The following is a 17866-nucleotide window of genomic DNA, read 5'->3' as shown; positions in this document are numbered from 1 at the left end:
GCTCCCACTGGCAAGAGGAAGACGACAGGGGGGGAGTAGCGGTGGCGGGCTGGGCCGCGCTGGGCCGGTCCTGTTGGGCCACCAGGTGGCTTCACAGGTAAGTCCTTCTCTCTTTTATTATTTACTGTTTTCTATTTTCTGTAGTTTGTTTTGATTTAGTTTAGCAACTAAATCATTTAAATAAATTCTGTAGATTTTTATGTGGCTTGCTAAAATATATACAAAGCCACTCACCAACCTCCAGAATTATTGGAGTCATATTTAATATATATTTAAATATAAATCCAAAGCAAATAGTTATTGGATTAATTCAAATGACCAAAATAATTATCTCTGTGACTCCAAAAATATTGGTTTAAATTTTACCTCTTACCAATATTTCCATGGAATAACAGGAACATTTTCTTGGACACATTTGAGAAGATTTAATTGTTGGTTATTTTTAGAGGTTTCTGAGGCTTTGAAAATTCCTCAATTCAAATTTCATTTGAAATAAAACATGATGCTCACAAGAGGTCTAGCCTAGTGCATAACAGGACCAGGGATGTGACAGCTACAACGACAATGCCTACAAGATTGACATCCTAAGAGACGGGTACAACGTGAGTGACATCTTCAATGTCAAAGACCTCTTTCCCTTCCATGCTGATGAGGTTATTGATCCGAGAGCAGATCTTCCCCAAGGGGGGAGATGATGCAGAGCATCCTACAGCCATCCCCATGGACCTACCACCGTCATCCCAAGCACCAAGTGGACCAATGACAAGAGCCCGTGCACGTGCTATTGAAATAGAGGTTACCTCTCTCCTCTTCGAGCTTCCTTTGAATTCACATGAGAAATGGATTCTACATCAAGCGGAGACTTTATGCATGCTTATGTATCAAGGAAAAGGCCATGGAGAAGCAAGGAAGGATCATCAAGTCCACACAGAGCCACAAGAGGAAGGAGGAGAAAGAGAAGCCCAAGATGCGGGAAACCAGAGGCCTTCTGGACACCCCGGGCGCCCGGACATGCGGCCACAGGGTGGGCGAAGCCATTAGACACCCCAAGTGTCTGGCCTCCCCACCCTTGGGTGCCCGGCCCCTCCACCAGGACGGCCACCCCGGGTACCCGGACCTCCACCCCCGGGTGCCCAGCCCTCCTCCCAGGCGACCACCCAGGGTTCCTAGCCCTCCTCCTAGGCGACCACCCCGGGGTTCCTAGCCCTTTACGAACCTAGACCCCTCCGACCATGCCTGCGAGCATTAAGGAGAATTGACCCTTGTACCCCCGTTCCCCCCCCCCCCCCAAACCTTCCTTGGTCTATAAATAGTCACCTCCTAGATTTGGATTAGGGTTAGCAAATTATTTGAGATCATTGAGAGCTTTGCTCCTTGTGCCTTCATCTTGAGGATCAAAACCTCTTAAGGGAGAGGGATCCCCATCATAAGATCATCAAGACCTCCTAAGGGAGAAGGATCTACCTAGATCATCAAGACCTCATCTCTTTGGATTTGAGAAGAACCTTTACCTTTGTGCTATTTCCCTTGATTGTTCATGTAATACTTGTAGATCTCATGTATGCTATTCTAGTGGATATGTGATTTGGGTTTGTTTGAGTGTTCCCCTCTTGAACTATTGTTTGCCCTCAATTTTTTCCTCCGAGTGTGAAAAAGATCATCACCTAGGGTTTCACCCTACATCATAATTATTGGGAGCATGCCCTAGGATGATGTATGAAAGTTGTCATGCTGATCTGCATGAAATTGCCAACCAGATTACATAGATATTCCCATCCTAGTCAGAATGCAAATGGCAAAAAAGCAGAAAATGTATGAATTTGCTATTTTGATCTACATGAAATTGCCAACCAGATTATATTAAAATTGTGAGTCTAATAAGAAATTAAATAAATCAATGGTAGAACAATGCAAATGCCAATTAGTGGTAGAACAAAAGAAAAAATCATGTTGATCAATGTATTGTTACTAATAACATATATATTAAAATTTCCTACTGATTAGTTTAAAATTCCCAACCAAATTATATTGAAGTTGCCATCTCTAATTAGTATCAACATGCCAAAGAGCATAAATGTACTCCCTCCGTCTCAAAATAAGTGTCATGGTTTTAGTGCCGAAGACCATGATGTTCACCCAGTTTGAACTAAAATCATGACACTTGTTCTGGGACGAAGGGAGTATGAAATTTGCCATGTTGATAAGTGTGAGCATGCCAACCAAGTTGTATTATACTCCCTCGGTTCCTAAATATAACTCTTTATAGAGATTCCACTGTGGACCACATACAGATGTATATATATGCATTTTAGAGTGTAGATTCACTCATTTTGCTCCGTATGTAGTCCATAGTGGAATCTCTACAAACATTTACATTTAGAAACAGAGCGAGTAGTTGCAACCTGACCAGGATGGAATTGCCAGCCAGTAATGTATCTACTATGTACTCCCTCTGTAAAGAAATATAAGAGCGTTCAGTGGTCTAAACGCACTAAACGCTCTTATGTTTCTTTATAGGGGGAGTAACAAACAAAAAGAATGGTCTGAAGACGGTAAACTAACCCAAAGCTTGCCAAAAAACTTGTCAGCCTTCTTGCTTGTCGCAAGAACAACTTTGATAGCACCATCATTGCAAGCAGCTACATCAAACTGATGAGGTGGCGGCAGACCTCCAAACTCAATGAGATTGACAATGCTAATACCGAGTTTGTTGACATATAAGCTGTGAAGATAGCAACCAAGAAAAAAGAGGCACGTTAGATTGATGGGGAAAAAAGCATACAATGAAAAAATAGAAAATAAAAAAGAGAAAGTTGTCATCGATGGAGACGGTGGCCTTTGTTGTAAATCATTTTCACAAAGATAGCGTGAAGGAATCTGACAATAAATTTGCACCAATTCATGTTTTTTGTGTCACCTATCTTGTCCTGCGAGAAATCAGAGAACAAACTGGTTACGCTAATGGCAATGCAAATTGCCAAACGAGACGTGCTACTGAAAAGGAAAGGCCATTGACCATGCATCAACTCAGAAAATGAAGGACATCAAAGAACATGCCAAGATTGGGAAGCATTTGTTACTCGGTTGCATCGAAGTAGTCGGAGCAAAGACAGACGAAATCAAGAAAATGAGGAATTTCCTCTTCCTCTTGAAGTCAAGGTCACTAGTTGCCATCCCCCCACGCATGACACAAGAGCAGTTGTTAGCGGCATGGTTTCCCTGCCCAGAAACATCTCAGCAAATAGTCGCGGTTCAACTTCGCGATTCACTTTGTAAGGCACGTCGATGCCACAACAGGGCGCACCAAGCGTGTTGAAGACAGATTCCTTGTCCAATGAAATTCGGCCACGCCCAGGGATGACGAAACTCTGGTCCCAATGTCATAAATCTTCCCAAGCCAGACGCACACGGGGTTGTTTAGGTTTGTGTGATAGTTCATCAATGAAAGCATCCCCATATTTCCGGGCAATATTTTTCTGATCATCACTAAAATTCTTGTTGAGCTCAGTGAGACGTTCATGTGAGCCCTTGTTGCGCTGGCTAGCCTGCATGAGAATTAGCAAAGCATAAAATGTCATGATATATGAGTATGTATATGTAGCTTAAGTTGCCATAGGTGGTCAAAGAAACTTGCCAAGTTTTAGTGCACTTCAGAATGCCATGGTATAAGTATGTAGATGAAGATAAAGAGATCGTATTTTTGATAACATGTTATTGAATACTTAAAGAAAGGAAGAAAAAAAACAGTGTGCAAAACCTAACCCAATGGGTGGTAGAAAAATTGCCATGGTGCACACAAAAAACAGAACTTGAGGAAAAAATTCACACGAAACATACGAACAAGTAAGAACTAGCATCCTTCATGGTTAATTTACCCCAAGATTAAACATATGAAAAAAAAAGTACCAATACATCCTTCTGAATCTGTTTACCAGCTTTGGCCATTCCGAGCCATGATGCAAAAGGATCTGCACATGACAAAGAGGGAGAGTGAGTGAAAGACAAGAAATCTATGAAAGAGAAAAAGGAAAAAGAAAATTGCATTCTGGACCTACCAACCCCTCCTTCCACTCATGAAAAATAAAACAAAAAGGATGGAAATGGCACTAATGTAATAAACCACATCATATATGGCAAAAATGCCGAAAATTACTATGGCAAATGGTAGGATGGCAAGTAGTAAGCAAATGACATACACGATGGCATGGCAAATTTGTATTTAACCAATTAGTGCATACAATGTGAAATGACATGAAAATTTGCACTGAAAAAGGTAGTACATATAGGAGAACATGGCAAAAATGTGAAGCAATCACAGAAACGTGTTGCCATGGCAAATTATGAAGATAACAATCTTCTACATACATAAGAGCATGGAAAAAAAGTTATACAAAATCACAAATCTAAACATGAACACATGGCAAAATTTATAGAGAACAAATTTTCTGCATACAATAAGAGCATGGCAACAAAGTACACACATCACACATGTAAAACAGGATCACATGGCAAAAATATGGAAATGCGGAGAACTAATATATAACACAAATGAACATAGCAACTGCGGCAATGAACACAAATAGGGCACATGAGCATAGCAACATAGGTGTATACCATGCACAACTAAACATGGCAAAAGTAACCAATCTGCCTAAGGGGGGCATACCAAGAAGAATAATCTACATGCAGAACAGGCAGCACGGCAAGAGATGAGGTGAATTGCCCGCAAATGCCCTGAGACGGGTCAGCACGGCAAAAGATGAGGGGAACTGCCTCAGTAAACAAAAAAATTGCCGTGGCCACCAAAATGGCCTGATTGATGATCTTTGGTTTGCGCGACGATGCTCGCCGCCGCATCACCGGAAAAAAACCTAACGCCTTGCAACTGTTGTTCCTCGCACCAGCGAATGTTCCCCGTGTCGTTGCCCATGTGTCAGCGAGACCAAACCACAAAACTGCCGCAATCCAAGCACCGCAATGCAACTGCTGTTAAGCAACCGTCTTGGCCATTAGCATCGCTCGACCTGTCGGAAAACGCGTCGGACACGCGCGATAGAGAAAGCGAACTAGCACATGGGAATAGGGTGTGCGCACAGCATACCTCGAGTTCTCGCGCAAAGCTGATGCGGTGGAGCCGAAGGAAAGTGTCGGCGGCGGACAACACGTGAGTCTTTGCCGACTGGGAACACCTCGCCGGCGGAAAGCGCCGCTGTGGTGCAGCCGCAAGAAAGCGCCAGTGGCGGACAGCGCTTGAATCTCCACCACTGCGAACACCTCGCCGCCGGAGCACTTGAATCTCCGCCAACTGAGAACAACTCACCGTCGGAAAGCGCCGGTGTGGTGGAGCCGCAGGAAAGCGGCGACGACGGACAACGTTTGAATCTCCGCCGACTGCGAACACCTCGCCAGGAAAAAGTGCCAATGTGGTGGAGCCGCAAGAAAGCACCGGGGCAGCGGACAACGCCTGAATCTCCGTAGACTGCAAACACCTCATCGGCAGAAAGCGCCGATGTGGTGGAGCCATAGGAAAGCACCGGTGGCGCTTTCCTGTGGCGGACAACGCTTGAATCTCCGCCAACTGCGAACACCTTGCCGGCGAAGCGCTTGAATCTCCGCCAACTGCGAACACCCCGTCGGGGAAGAGCACCGGTGTGGTGGAGCCGCACGAAAGCACTGGTGGAGGACAGCGCTTGAATCTCCATCGATTGCGAACACCTCGCTCATGAAAATCGCTTGTGTGGTGGAGCCGCAGGGAAGCTCCGATGGAAGACAATGCTTGAATCTCCGCCGACTGCAAACACCTCGCTCGCAGAGAGCGCTTGAATCTCCGTCAACTGCGAACACCTCGGCAGCGGAAAGCACTCAAATCTCCGCCGACTACGAACACCTCACCGGCGGAAAGCGCTTGAATCTCCATCGACTGCGAACACCTCGCCGGCGGAAAGCGCTTGAATCTTTGTCCATTGCAAACACCTCGCCGGCGAGAAGCGCTAGAATCTCCACCGAGTGCGAACACCTCGACTGTGCAGCGCTTGAATCTCTGCTAACTACGAACACCTCGCCCGTCGAGCGCTTGAATCTCCACTGACTGCGAACACCTTGCCCGTAGAGCGCTTGAATCTCCGCCGACTTCAAACACCTTGCTCATCGATCGCTTGAATCTCCGCCGACTGCGAACACCTCGCCAGCAGAAAGCATGTGAATCTCCGCCAACTGCGAACACCTTGCTCGTCGAGTGCTTAAATCTCTGCCGACTGCGAACACCTCGCCCTTGAGTGCTTGAATCTCCGCCGACTGCGTACACCTCGTCGGCGGAGAGAGCTTGAATCTCCGCCGACTGTGAAAACCTCGCCCATCGATGCTTGAATCTCCATCGAGTGCAAACACCTCGCCAGCGAAAAGCGATTGAATCTCCACTGATTATGAGCACCTCGTCCGCCGACTGCAAACACCTCGCCGACGAAAAGCACTTGAATTTCCACCGGCTGCGAACACCTCACCCGTCAACCGGTTGAACCTCCGCCGACTGCGAACACCTTGCCCGTCGAGCGCTTGAATCTCCGCCGACATCAAACACCTTGCCCGTCGAGCGCTTGAATCTCCGCCGACATCGAACACCTTGCCCGTCGATCGCTTGAATCTCCACCGACTGCGAACACCTCGCCAGCAGAAAGCGTTTGAATCTCCACCAACTGCGAACACCTTGCTCGTCGAGCGCTTAAATCACCGCCGACTGCAAACACCTCACCTATGAGTGCTTGAATCTCCGCCGACTATGTACACCTCATCGGCGGAAAGCGCTTGAATCTCTGCCGACTACGAAAACCTCGCTCGTCGATGCTTGAATCTCCACCGAGTGCAAACACCTCGCCTGCGAAAAGCGCTTGAATCTCCACTGATTGTGAACACCTCGCATGCCGACTGCAAACACCTCGCCTGCGGAAAGCACTTGAATCTCCACCGACTACGAACACCTCGCCCGTCAAGCACTTGAATCTCTGCAGACTGGGAACACCTCGCCGGCGGAAAGCGCTTGAATATCCACCGACTTCGAACACCTTGCCCGTCGAGCGCTTGAATCTCCGCCAATTGCGAACACCTCACCGGTGGAAAGCGCTTGAATCTTCGCCGGCTGCGAACTCCTCGCGGGCGGAAAGCGCTTGAATCTCCCCCAACTGCGAACACCTCGCCCGTCGAGCGCTCGAATCTCTGCCGACTGCGAACACCTCGCCGGCGGAAAGCGCTTGAATCTCCACCGACTGCGAACACCTCGTCGCAAAAAGTGCTTGAATCTCCGCCGACTGCGAACACCTCGTCGGTGAAAAGCGCTTGAATCTCCGCCTCGCCCGTCGAGCGCTTGAATACACGCTGAGTGCGAACACCTCACCGATGGAAAGCACTTGAATTTCTGCCGACTATGAACACCTAGCCCGTCGACCGTTTGAATCTCTGCCGACACGCTGATTGCGAACACCTCACCGATTGAAAGCCCTTGAATCTCTGCCGACTACGAACACGTAGCTCGTCGACCGTTTGAATCTCTGTCGTGCCGACGGCGAACACCTTGCAGGCGGAAAGCGCCGGTGTGGCGGAGGCACAGGAAAGTGCGGGTGGCGGACATCGCTTGAATCTCCGTCGACTGCGAACACCTCACCGGTGGAAAGCGCCCGTGCGGTTGAGTCAAAGGAAAGTGCCGGCGGCGAACAGTGCTTGAATCTCCGCTGACTGCGAACACCTTGCCCGGAATCGCCTCTCAGGCGGACCTTCAGATGGGGTGAGGAAAGAAAGCAGAGGAGAAAAGACATCGTGCTTCTTCGTAGCTGACCAGGGACAGGTCTGTTGAAGTCGTCGGTCGCCAAATCAAAAGATCAACGGGATTGGGGCCTCCATGTGGTCTTGCAGCCGGAGATCTGGAGGTTGGAGCTGAAGAAGCCAAATATCCAGGGTATGCATGTGCTTCAACAGCATTGAGAGAAAACTGCCTCCGCCGGGGCTGACCGGCTGCCTCCCCCCGAAACAGCATGGTGGGCCTCCGTAATGGAGGTTGAAGAGGGGGGAAATCAGACAATCAAGAACCGCATTGACAAGCGCATGAAAATGAAACGAAGAACATCACCGAAGGAAATAAGAGACGATGCCATGAGATGGAGGAGAAAGAATGCATCGTCTCTGCTCCATCCCGCTCGAAGCGGCTAAGAGAGGGAGATGAAGAACCAGCAGAGAGTAACCTCGGTCGGTGGGGGCGGATTTTGAGGAACAAATCCGACGAGGGAAGAAGAAGAAAGCTGGATTTTATTGGACACCAAGAGCAAGAAAAGGATGCTGGTTTGGAATCGGATGCACAATCCAATCCCCAGAAAGCTAGCCCAAGAAGAGGAGGAGGGCAAACCAGCGGACACAAGACTAAGGAGGTACTCCCTCCATTCGGAATTACTTGTCGCAGTAGTGGATGTATCTAGACGTATTTTAGTTCTAGATACATCCATTTTCGAGACAAGTAATTCCGAACGGAGGGAGTAGTAGTTATTTAGCAGGGTACTAGGCGAACTGAGACAAGACGATCACCGGAGGCGGCGCCGACGGCAGAACCACTATTGACAGAACTCGAAGAAGCCTACAGATCCTCGAGTTGCTCCCAAGACCTGCCATCAAGGACGAAACTAGGAAATCCTACACTGCTAAGCTACGCTAGGGGAGGATTCCTCGCCCTACTCGCCGCCGGCAGAGGCCGGGGGGAGAGGGCAGGGGCCGGCGAGATCTGGGAAGGTGACTCGGGAGAGAAGGGAGAGGCGGAGAGAACGAGGCTGGAGAGAGTCGTTCCGACTCGATGCAAATTGAGCGTGATCTTCGGCAATTCCACCTCCCATCAGCAAGCCCCGCAGCAGCAGGCGCATAACAGTCTACGGAAGAAAAAAAAAATAGTGACGAAAACAACATACCACCAACCAACCCGGACATGCCGTGGAGTAAGGTATTAGCAGACCTCTAAATCTGGTGATTTGGCTGGCAATGGATCGCGTCGTGGTCTGCTAATACTAACACCAAGTCACCAGGTTAAAAAAAACACAAGTCACCAGCGCATCCAAAATAAAAACACTAAGATCGCCCGCAGCCACTGGCATATACGTATATACATATATGAATATATCACATATAGCCGGTAAAGAGACCTTCGGATTAGAGCGTGCAGCTGTGGCTGTCACCAACCAACCCGGACGCCAAAGACACGCAGGTTGGTTCCAGCAGCGGTTTCGCCCCTCGTCACACAAGCACAACGTGCCTTTCAGTCGCATGAAAAACATGATCCGCGTCGCAAACTACTCTGTAACGTGCAGCACAGTGCTAACGAGGCATTTGCTTGTTGTAAAAACAGTTAAGCAACTATACTCCCTGGTCTTTCTGCTGGATGCCAATGAGGATGTTCCCACGATTGTACCCGTCTTCAGCCCAACTAAGTCTAACTGAGCTCTTCCTCAAAACCTGCTTGACCTACGATCATTCAAAATTTATCAAATCAAAACATAATATACATGCAACATCACCTATTCAAATGTATGCAAAGTCCTCATTTTGTGATAACTCTAGCCCAATCCGACCCTGCTGCCTCTATATATGTTTAAACAATGGAAATAGGAATTATGTTTGAACCAACTCACCACCAGAATGGGTTATTCTACCAGGCCTAAAAAAGCTCACGTTTAACTGAAATGAATACTAATATACTCCCTCCGTCCCATAATGTAAGACGTTTTTCGACACTAGTGTAGTGTCAAAAAACGTCTTACATTATGGGACAGGGGAGTACTACTTATATTCATAAATACTGGCCAAACTCGTACCAACATCTGTACATTAACTGAAACTATAAGCAAAAGATTTGTTGAATCTTCTCATTAGCTTGATTAGTAAGTTTAACACATAATTGGACAAGCTTGAAAAAATATGGCCCAATGAGCAAAATAAAATTAATCAATCATCTGAAGCATTGTATATTATGGTAAAACAGCTAGGTGTTAGTTAAACTTTGAGACTGTTGGTATTCAGGATAAAGCAGAAGTACTGCATGCCAGGGATTTTTTTTCTTAATCATACATGCAGCTAATCAGGAGCTATAGTATAAATTCAGAATTAAAAAATCAGTTAGCCAGTTATTTTGAAAACCACACCTTCCTTCTTCTTTGCTGCATCGGGAGAGTACCATCATCAACACCAATAATAACTCTCAAATTCTCAAAAGCTGCACCCAAAAAGAAACTGTTAGATCAAATCATGCCTATCAAAATAAGTTGGAAACCCAAAGAATCATGCACTAATTTCGTTACATGGGTTGTCAGCCAACTGCCTAAGATGAAGTCTCAGAAGATTTGCTACGTTTGCTGCATCTTGTGAGCGAAGATCAAGACATAACTCATGTTTGGACTCTTGTCTGCAGCAAGACCAAAAGGTTGATTCCATCAATTCAGACTCGCATATTTCATCATCTCAAATTCATATAATCCAATAACTTTCAGCCCATACGAAAAAAGAAGCGTACTTACTTGCACTTGGTGACCTCACCAGCAGATTTTTCATCAGATAACTGAGCCATCCTATAATAGTTCTTTCCCTTGAAAGTCCACAGAAAATTGATTTAGTACTTAAAACTTGAAACACTTTCATCAAATTTTGTTCATCCCTCCAGTAGCTCGGCAATAATTATCCCTCCCCCAAAAAGAGTAGTAACACTTACTTCCGTAAGAAGATACTCGGCTTCTTTCTTGTTACCCTCCCTAAAACCATCAACAGCCTGTAAATTTCAGCATAATATCTTCAGTATAGATGAAAAACCAACAACAACTATATGCACAAAATAAATAAAAAAGTAAATCATCATCATGAAGCACCCCTGACCTTCTCATAGTACTGATTCATCATAACCCAGTGCTGCTTTGCAGCCTTACGATAGTTCTGGTAATCATCCTCATCACGCACAACTGGTTCTACATGTACTCAAAGCAAATAAATGATAGTGATGAACATCATAAATGGTGCATGGCATCAAAGAAGAATGAGACCAGCTGACTTAGAGAGGCTTCATGTTCACAGTTTTTAACAATTATTACTCCTACTTCCAAAATGATATTCATGAAGCATACAGCATAATAAAATAATTTGCTGATTATGTAATTCTGACCATATTTCTGCCGAAAAAACAACCCATATGACAACTTTGAAGTTGTCCTTTAATTATGTCAAAATTGAATTTAGCTGGTAACATCAGTATCAAGCTGCAAAGGTTTTGTAACCTAACAGTAACTGGTTTTCGGGAAATATCATTGCAATATGTTATTGAAGTATAGAATAATCATATTTTTCATATGCATGCACATGTCATTCTGAAGTCCAAGAATATATCAACTATTTCAAGATGCAACAGGTAGCAAGGAGTTAATTATAGCTTTTCTATCATGCATTGCCAAAGGAAGTGCGTACGAACAAAATTCTAACAGATACATTCAGTACAAAGATGTGAATGTAAGTAGCATTATGGTCAAGAGCTCAACATTAATGACGGCTTTAATTTATGCATAGGGTACAGAGAGCATAATATGCTACTACTTTTGCATCGCCGAACAGAGCTCTTTATCAGAGTGAAATTAACTTTTAATCCATGATAGTTGGTTTATTTGTCAGCTTTAGAGATCTAGAACTTTGCGTCAACAGTAAATTCTGTTACATGATTAACTAACAATGTAGATGCAACTTTCTGCCAACTCTTTTCCTCAAAAAGTGCATAATTTAACCAAAATTTACAACAAAAAAAGGAAGTCCAAGCATAAACAATATACCTTTGCTGCCTGCGATGATTTTCACCGGAAGATCCATAGAGGATGGTGAAATGTCCTCAAGAGGTTTTACGACTGGTTTCTGATCTGGAGCTCTCCTCCGATTTGCACCCAATTCATACCGCCTTCCTTTTGGTTCTTCTGCAGATCCTTTAGGTGCAGTGAACATTGATTCTAGCAACTCTCCTGGAGTAATCTGTGGTCTTGGGTTATGTGATATGTGAGTCTCCATATAGCTTTTTTCAGCTTCTTTGTCTTCATTACCCTGGGGCATCATGAGGTCAGACAGGAAATCCCCAGCCTTATTGACATCACCATGAGATCTGCCGTATGCATTGACTACCTCATCAAGTGAAAAGCCAGAGCTTAAAGCATTGGTGACAAATTCTTTTAGCCCATATTTCTGAGGATCACTGGTTTTTGAAGTCAGTAGACTGGACAGATCGCTAGATGATGTTTCAACTGCTTCCTCGACACAAGATAGTGCTCTTGTTCGGTGTGGATTTTCTGCTGCCTTACCAAACTGGGGAAGATTGGCCTCGGTACTTGGAGACAGGAGATCAGTCAAGAAATCTGCAGCTTTATTGATATCACCATTTGCATAGTTGTATGCCTTGGCTATATCTTCAAGTTGAAAGGCGCAGCTGAAAGCATCAACCAACGTTTTCAGTTCTTTTTTTCCATAGTCACTGGTTGATGTTGATGAACTTGGTTGATCCATTAGGCAGAAGTTATCTTCATACGGTTTATCATCAAACAGGGGAACACTGGTCTCATCACTTGAGAAATCTTCATTACCCTGGGGCATCGAAGATTGAAGATCAGTCAACATATCCCCAGCTTTGTTGACATCGCAATTTGCCCTATGGAATGCACTGCTTATATCTTCAACTGAAAAGGCACCGCTGAAGGCATCAACCAATGTTTTCAGTTCACTCGTCACACTGTCGCTGGTTGAAATAAATGAACAAGGATGATTGAACTGGCTGAACACATCTTCATCAAGTTTTTCATCAAGTCTAAGTTCAGTCCCAGAATCTTCATCTCGATTCGGTTGAGAGGATTCAGCCACCTCAACCATATCTTTGATACTCTCAGCGATATCTTGACTTATCCGTAAGCCCTCAACGAGGACAGTACATTCTGCCATCTCTTCGACATCTTCTTTGTCAGATGTGTTTGTTTCACAAATTTTCACATCCCTGCACAAAAACAGCATTTAGATAAGTTCTGATGAAGGTTAGTTGATTTAGTTGAAAGTTGACACTTAATGGAGAATACTAACTCTGGAAAGACTCCAGTGAAGCCAGCCAACCGCATTAAGATTTTACGAACATTCACGGGGTGGTGCTTCAGTAACATTATATCACCTCCACAGAGGTACTCCAAGTTGATTTGTCCATTTGGACCAAAGGATCTAAACAGGCCCTGACACTTCTTGAACAGTTTCTTCAGATTGTTCTCAGCTCGTTTTCTTCTGTTCCCGTGACGTGCCACGTCACGTGGATCTTCCAGCAATCCCATACCTTCCTCAAGCTCTACAAGCAACAGTTCGAGGATGTATTCTGAACCGTTACCCCATGAATGAGTTAAGTTGTCCATACCTTGGGTCGGACTCACAGGTTTAATACTTCGCAAACCGTGCACAGTAAACATTTGCAGAATATAATACCGCTGCCCTTCCCCGCCAATGAAGATAAGTGTATCTACATATATCTCGCCATCATCTGTTGTGGGCGGTGGCTTTCTCTTGCGTGGGTTACTGTTTTGAGCCATATAGTTATTCCGAGTATCAACTAGAAAATCAAGAATTGGTCGTAAAATTCCCTTTCGAAGTTTGATTGACTGACTGTAAACAGAACAGTAGCAATATTAATAACATATGTAGATACCAAAACTTAAGTTATGTAAAGAAAATGCAAAGACAAAGTATCTACCAGGTCTGTCATTTTAACATAAAGTGTTTAAAATGCACTAGAACTACAGAACCCACATGAACAAATACAACGAAACTGACATCAGAGGGATGGTTACAACAAAGGGACAAATCTACAGAATCATATAAAGTACCATGGCTAAAAAAGCTTCGGATTACTCACAATGATTTGTAGGAGAACAAATACTCTGTGGGCACCACATTTACAAACAAATCCCTGGGGAGCTTGAAATTCTTGAACTCAAACCACGGCTCTTGGTCGCTGTCATATGGTTGCAACAAAATGCGCCAACCCCCTATATAACCATCCACTTCCCGGGCAGGGAGCTGCAGTAGAGTGCCAGTCTTCTCGTCCACAAACTGGATCACGTGATATGTATGCTGACAGAATATAAGGTGAGGAACAATTTAGCTATAGGAGTTCAGTCAGGCATGCAACTTCATCTAAATAAGAAGACGCAGTTAAGCTGTACAAACCACTGAATTGTATGGGGAAGTGACCGGAATGCCTCGCAGGCCAAATGCTATGCCATTTGCAGACATTGATTGCAATATCCTCATCCGTTCATGGACCGCGCGGTACATCTTCATCAGCCCAGGTACAGGCCTCTGAACAGAGACAGGCTCGAAAATCTCCAAGTCCTATTAAGATATACCGTGTATTGGTTACTGAGATTTGTTTTCAAATGGTCACTGAAATCTTTTCAATTGATTACTGATACATACCGAATACTTTCGCCTCCGTCTTGCATCGGCAATTGCTAGCTCCTTAGCTTTATTATTGGCATCACACAAGCTTATCGTAATATTTCACCATTCTGAAAAACCAATAAATCATAGGTACAGAGTATTTGTTGAGAATCAAACAACTAAAAGATAAATTTGGGCTAATTGATAAAATGCCCCAGGTTTGTTCATATTTTGCCAAACAAATAAACTGCCGATGATATTCTGAAAAGAAGGACATAAAAGCAATCACATTAACTTTCAGTGGAACTACAGAGGTGGCAACTCTAGTATCCATTCAGGTTTTCAACAGGTAAACTGAACTATCTACAGACTAGTGGTACTAATTTTTTATGATCAGTTACGTGATAATTCTAGATTTCTAGTGTTCAGGAGACAATCCAGGACAATCGACTCCGTTCATAATCCATCATCTGCAAAACCCTACGTTCTCCTGCTAACGTACAGAACCCTAGAATCGACCACATCAGGAGGGCGGAGACACGAAACTTCTATGACCTCTCTCCCTCGATTCCGCGCTGCTGCTCGTCATCCGGGAGGGGGGCGAGCTGGGTGAAGCATAAGCGGATGCAGCGACAGGAATGCAGGTGCGCGACGGGGCCGCTGAGGAGGGGGCGGGGTGGGACAGCCTCGCGCGGAGGAGAATCGGAGGGGGAGGCGGAGCGATACCTGAGTGCGGCAGGCCGGAAGAGCTCGGGCGGCGGAGTGAAGAGCGAGGACGAGCGAGGACGAGGGAACTGTAGCCGGTGATCGGGGAAGGCTGGCTTCAAGCTGGTTTCTTTGTTAGCGGAGGCGTGGGGAGGAGCGTGGTGTGGGCTTATGAGCACTGAGGCCCATTATTCCTCGGCAACCTAACCGGAAAAACCCATTCGACGCAGCGCGAGAAATGGGCGAGCCCACTTTACCGTAGTAGCTAGCCAGCCAGTTTTGAGAACCTTCTAGAAGGTTCCTTGAACTGTTTTTTTTCTTTTATCGATTTTCCTTTTTTTCTGTTTCTTTTATTTAATTATTTTTCATTTTTTGTTTCTTCTTTCATTTTTTATTTTTTTATTTTTTGTTTCTTTTTTTCTTGTTCAAGATTATTTTTCATAAAAAGTTTGTCCCGCTAGGTGATGGTTCGCGTCTGGTCCGACGATTGCGTAGGCGATCCTGGGTTCCTTCGGTCCCTGGTCTCTCGCCCACGTGATCCCATCTGTTGCCCGACTAACCCATGTCAAATTCGAAGTCTCGATTCCCTGGTAGTGTTCCCAATCCCATCCACCATAGGCCTTCCGTGTGTTCTAGGGCGCACGGTCGTAAAACACCAACCCTAGGGGTAGCCAGGCGTACAAAGGTTGGAGGAGATGGAGAAGGTGGCCGGGGTGATGAACGGTTTGAAGTTGTCGGAATAGGAGAAGAAGAGTGTCAAGATCGGGATCTCGACGAAGGATAAGGGCGACAGTGTGGAGATGCAGGTGGTGGGGAAGATCTTGTCGGATAAGTTGGCACATCCGGATGCGATATGTCTTTTGCTTGGGCGTGTGTGGTGTTCGGTCAAAGGGGTTGACTGCAAAGAGGTGGGAGAAAATATGTTCATGTTCACCTTCTATCAAGAGTCGGGGAAGTGGAAAGCTATTGACAATGGGCCATGGATGTTCGACAAGGATCTGGTCGTCGTGGAGGAGTATGTCCCAAGCAGAAGGTTGGAGGATTATGAGTTCAGCAATATCCCAATCTGGGTCGGGGTTTTGAACCTCCCTTTGGTCATGATGAACGAAGATTCAGCTAAGGAGATTGGCAATATCGTTGGGCAATTTGTGGAGGCGGATATGGGTGACGGAAATATGCCTAAAGGCAATAATAAAATAATTATTATTATATTTCCTTAATCATGATAAAGGTTTATTATTCATGCTAGAATTGTATTGACCAAAAACTTAAATACATGTGTGAATACATAAACAAATACCGTGTCCCTAGTGAGCCTCTAATACTAGCTCGTTGATCAAAAGATGGTTAAGGTTTCCTAACCATAAACATGTGTTGTCACTTGATAACGGGATCACATCATTAGGAGAATGATGTGATGGACAAGATCCAATCATTATCATAGCATATGATCGTTCAGTTTATTGCTACTACTTTCTTATTGTCAAATACATGTTTCTTCAACCATGAGATCATGCAACTCCCGGACTCCGGAGGAATACCTTGTGTGCTATCAAACGTCACAACGTAACTGAGTGATCATAAAGATGCTCTACAGGTATCTCTGAAGGTGTATGTTGAGTTGGCATGGATCGAGATTGGGATTTGTCACTCCTTGTATCGGAGAGGTATCTTTGGTACCTCTCGGTAATACAGCATCACAAGAAGCTCTTGCCAATAACGAGATTGAACTAGGTATAAAGATACACACGATTGAATCTCGGGCAAGTAACATACCACAAACAAAGGAAATTACGTATGTTGTCATAAAGGTTCAACCGATAAAATATCCTCAAGGAATATGTAGGAATCAATATGGGCATCCAGGTCCCGCTATTGGTTATTGTCCGGAGAGGTGTCTCAGTCATGACTACATAATTCCCAAACCCGCAGGTCGCACGCTTAACGTTCGTTGACGCTAGAGTAGTATTGGGATATTTGATGAGTGGTAACCAAATGTTGTTCGGAGTCCCGAATGAGATCCCGGACATCACAAGGAGTCTCGGAATGGTTGAGAGGTAAAGATTTATATATGGGAAGTCATATTTTGGGTTCCGAAAAAAGGTGCAGTTTTTTCGATATTGTACCGGGAAGCTTCCAAAAGGTCCCGGAGGATTCTGGAGGGGTCCGGAAGTCCACAAGTGGGTCCAACACGACCCAAGGGCTAGCATGGGCTGCGGGGAGGTGCCCTGGCCTTATTGGGCTAGGCGCACCAAGTCCTCAAAAGCCCATGTGGCTAGGGAAGGCAAAAAAGGAAAGAGTCCTAGTAGGAATAGGATTGGACTTGAAGTCCAAGTCCTCTCCCCATTAGTTGCACCCTAGGGCTTGGAGGGTCTGTTTCCCACGCCCCTCCACCTATATATGAGGGGAGGGGCGCCCCAAGAGCATACACCAAGACCCTGGCACCCCTCTCTCTCCCGTTACTCCGTAGTTCCACCGCCTTGTCCCAGCGACACTTAGTGAAGCATTGTCGGTGCTCCACCACCACCATCACCACACGCCATCGTGTTGGTTGTGATCCCATCTACTTCTCCTCTCCCGCTTGCTGGATCAAGAAGGAGGACACGTCATCGAGCCGCACGTGTGCTAAACTAGGAGGTGCCGTCCATTCAGCACTAGATCGGTTGGATCGTGATCGGATCGCGAAGAGTACAACTACGTCAACCGCGTT

The 17866-nt window shown here is 45.4% G+C and overlaps 1 protein-coding gene and 1 long non-coding RNA gene across 2 annotated transcripts; both read right to left on the bottom strand.

Moving 5' to 3' along the window:
- Positions 1-566: 566 nt before the first annotated feature.
- On the bottom strand, positions 567-8473 carry LOC123044301 (uncharacterized). The gene is made up of 3 exons (XR_006419964.1): positions 3907-8473; positions 3081-3545; positions 567-2927 (listed from the first exon to the last, which is right to left on the bottom strand). It is a non-coding gene; the product is annotated as an uncharacterized lncRNA (long non-coding RNA).
- Positions 8474-9162: 689 nt separating this feature from the next.
- On the bottom strand, positions 9163-15255 carry LOC123044300 (uncharacterized). The gene is made up of 12 exons (XM_044467009.1): positions 15178-15255; positions 14488-14579; positions 14239-14403; positions 13925-14142; positions 13111-13674; positions 11829-13027; positions 10891-10979; positions 10730-10786; positions 10539-10606; positions 10323-10426; positions 10167-10237; positions 9163-9489 (listed from the first exon to the last, which is right to left on the bottom strand). The coding sequence occupies exons 3-12, from the start codon at positions 14350-14352 to the stop codon at positions 9382-9384; spliced, it is 2592 nt and encodes an 863-aa protein (XP_044322944.1). The 5' UTR covers positions 14353-14403; positions 14488-14579; positions 15178-15255; the 3' UTR covers positions 9163-9381.
- Positions 15256-17866: the final 2611 nt, after the last annotated feature.

This window comes from Triticum aestivum, chromosome 2B, assembly GCF_018294505.1.
Source record: "Triticum aestivum cultivar Chinese Spring chromosome 2B, IWGSC CS RefSeq v2.1, whole genome shotgun sequence".
NCBI lineage: Eukaryota > Viridiplantae > Streptophyta > Magnoliopsida > Poales > Poaceae > Triticum > Triticum aestivum.
Note: the sequence above shows the minus strand (reverse complement) of the source record. Positions and strands in the feature narration are given on the sequence as shown.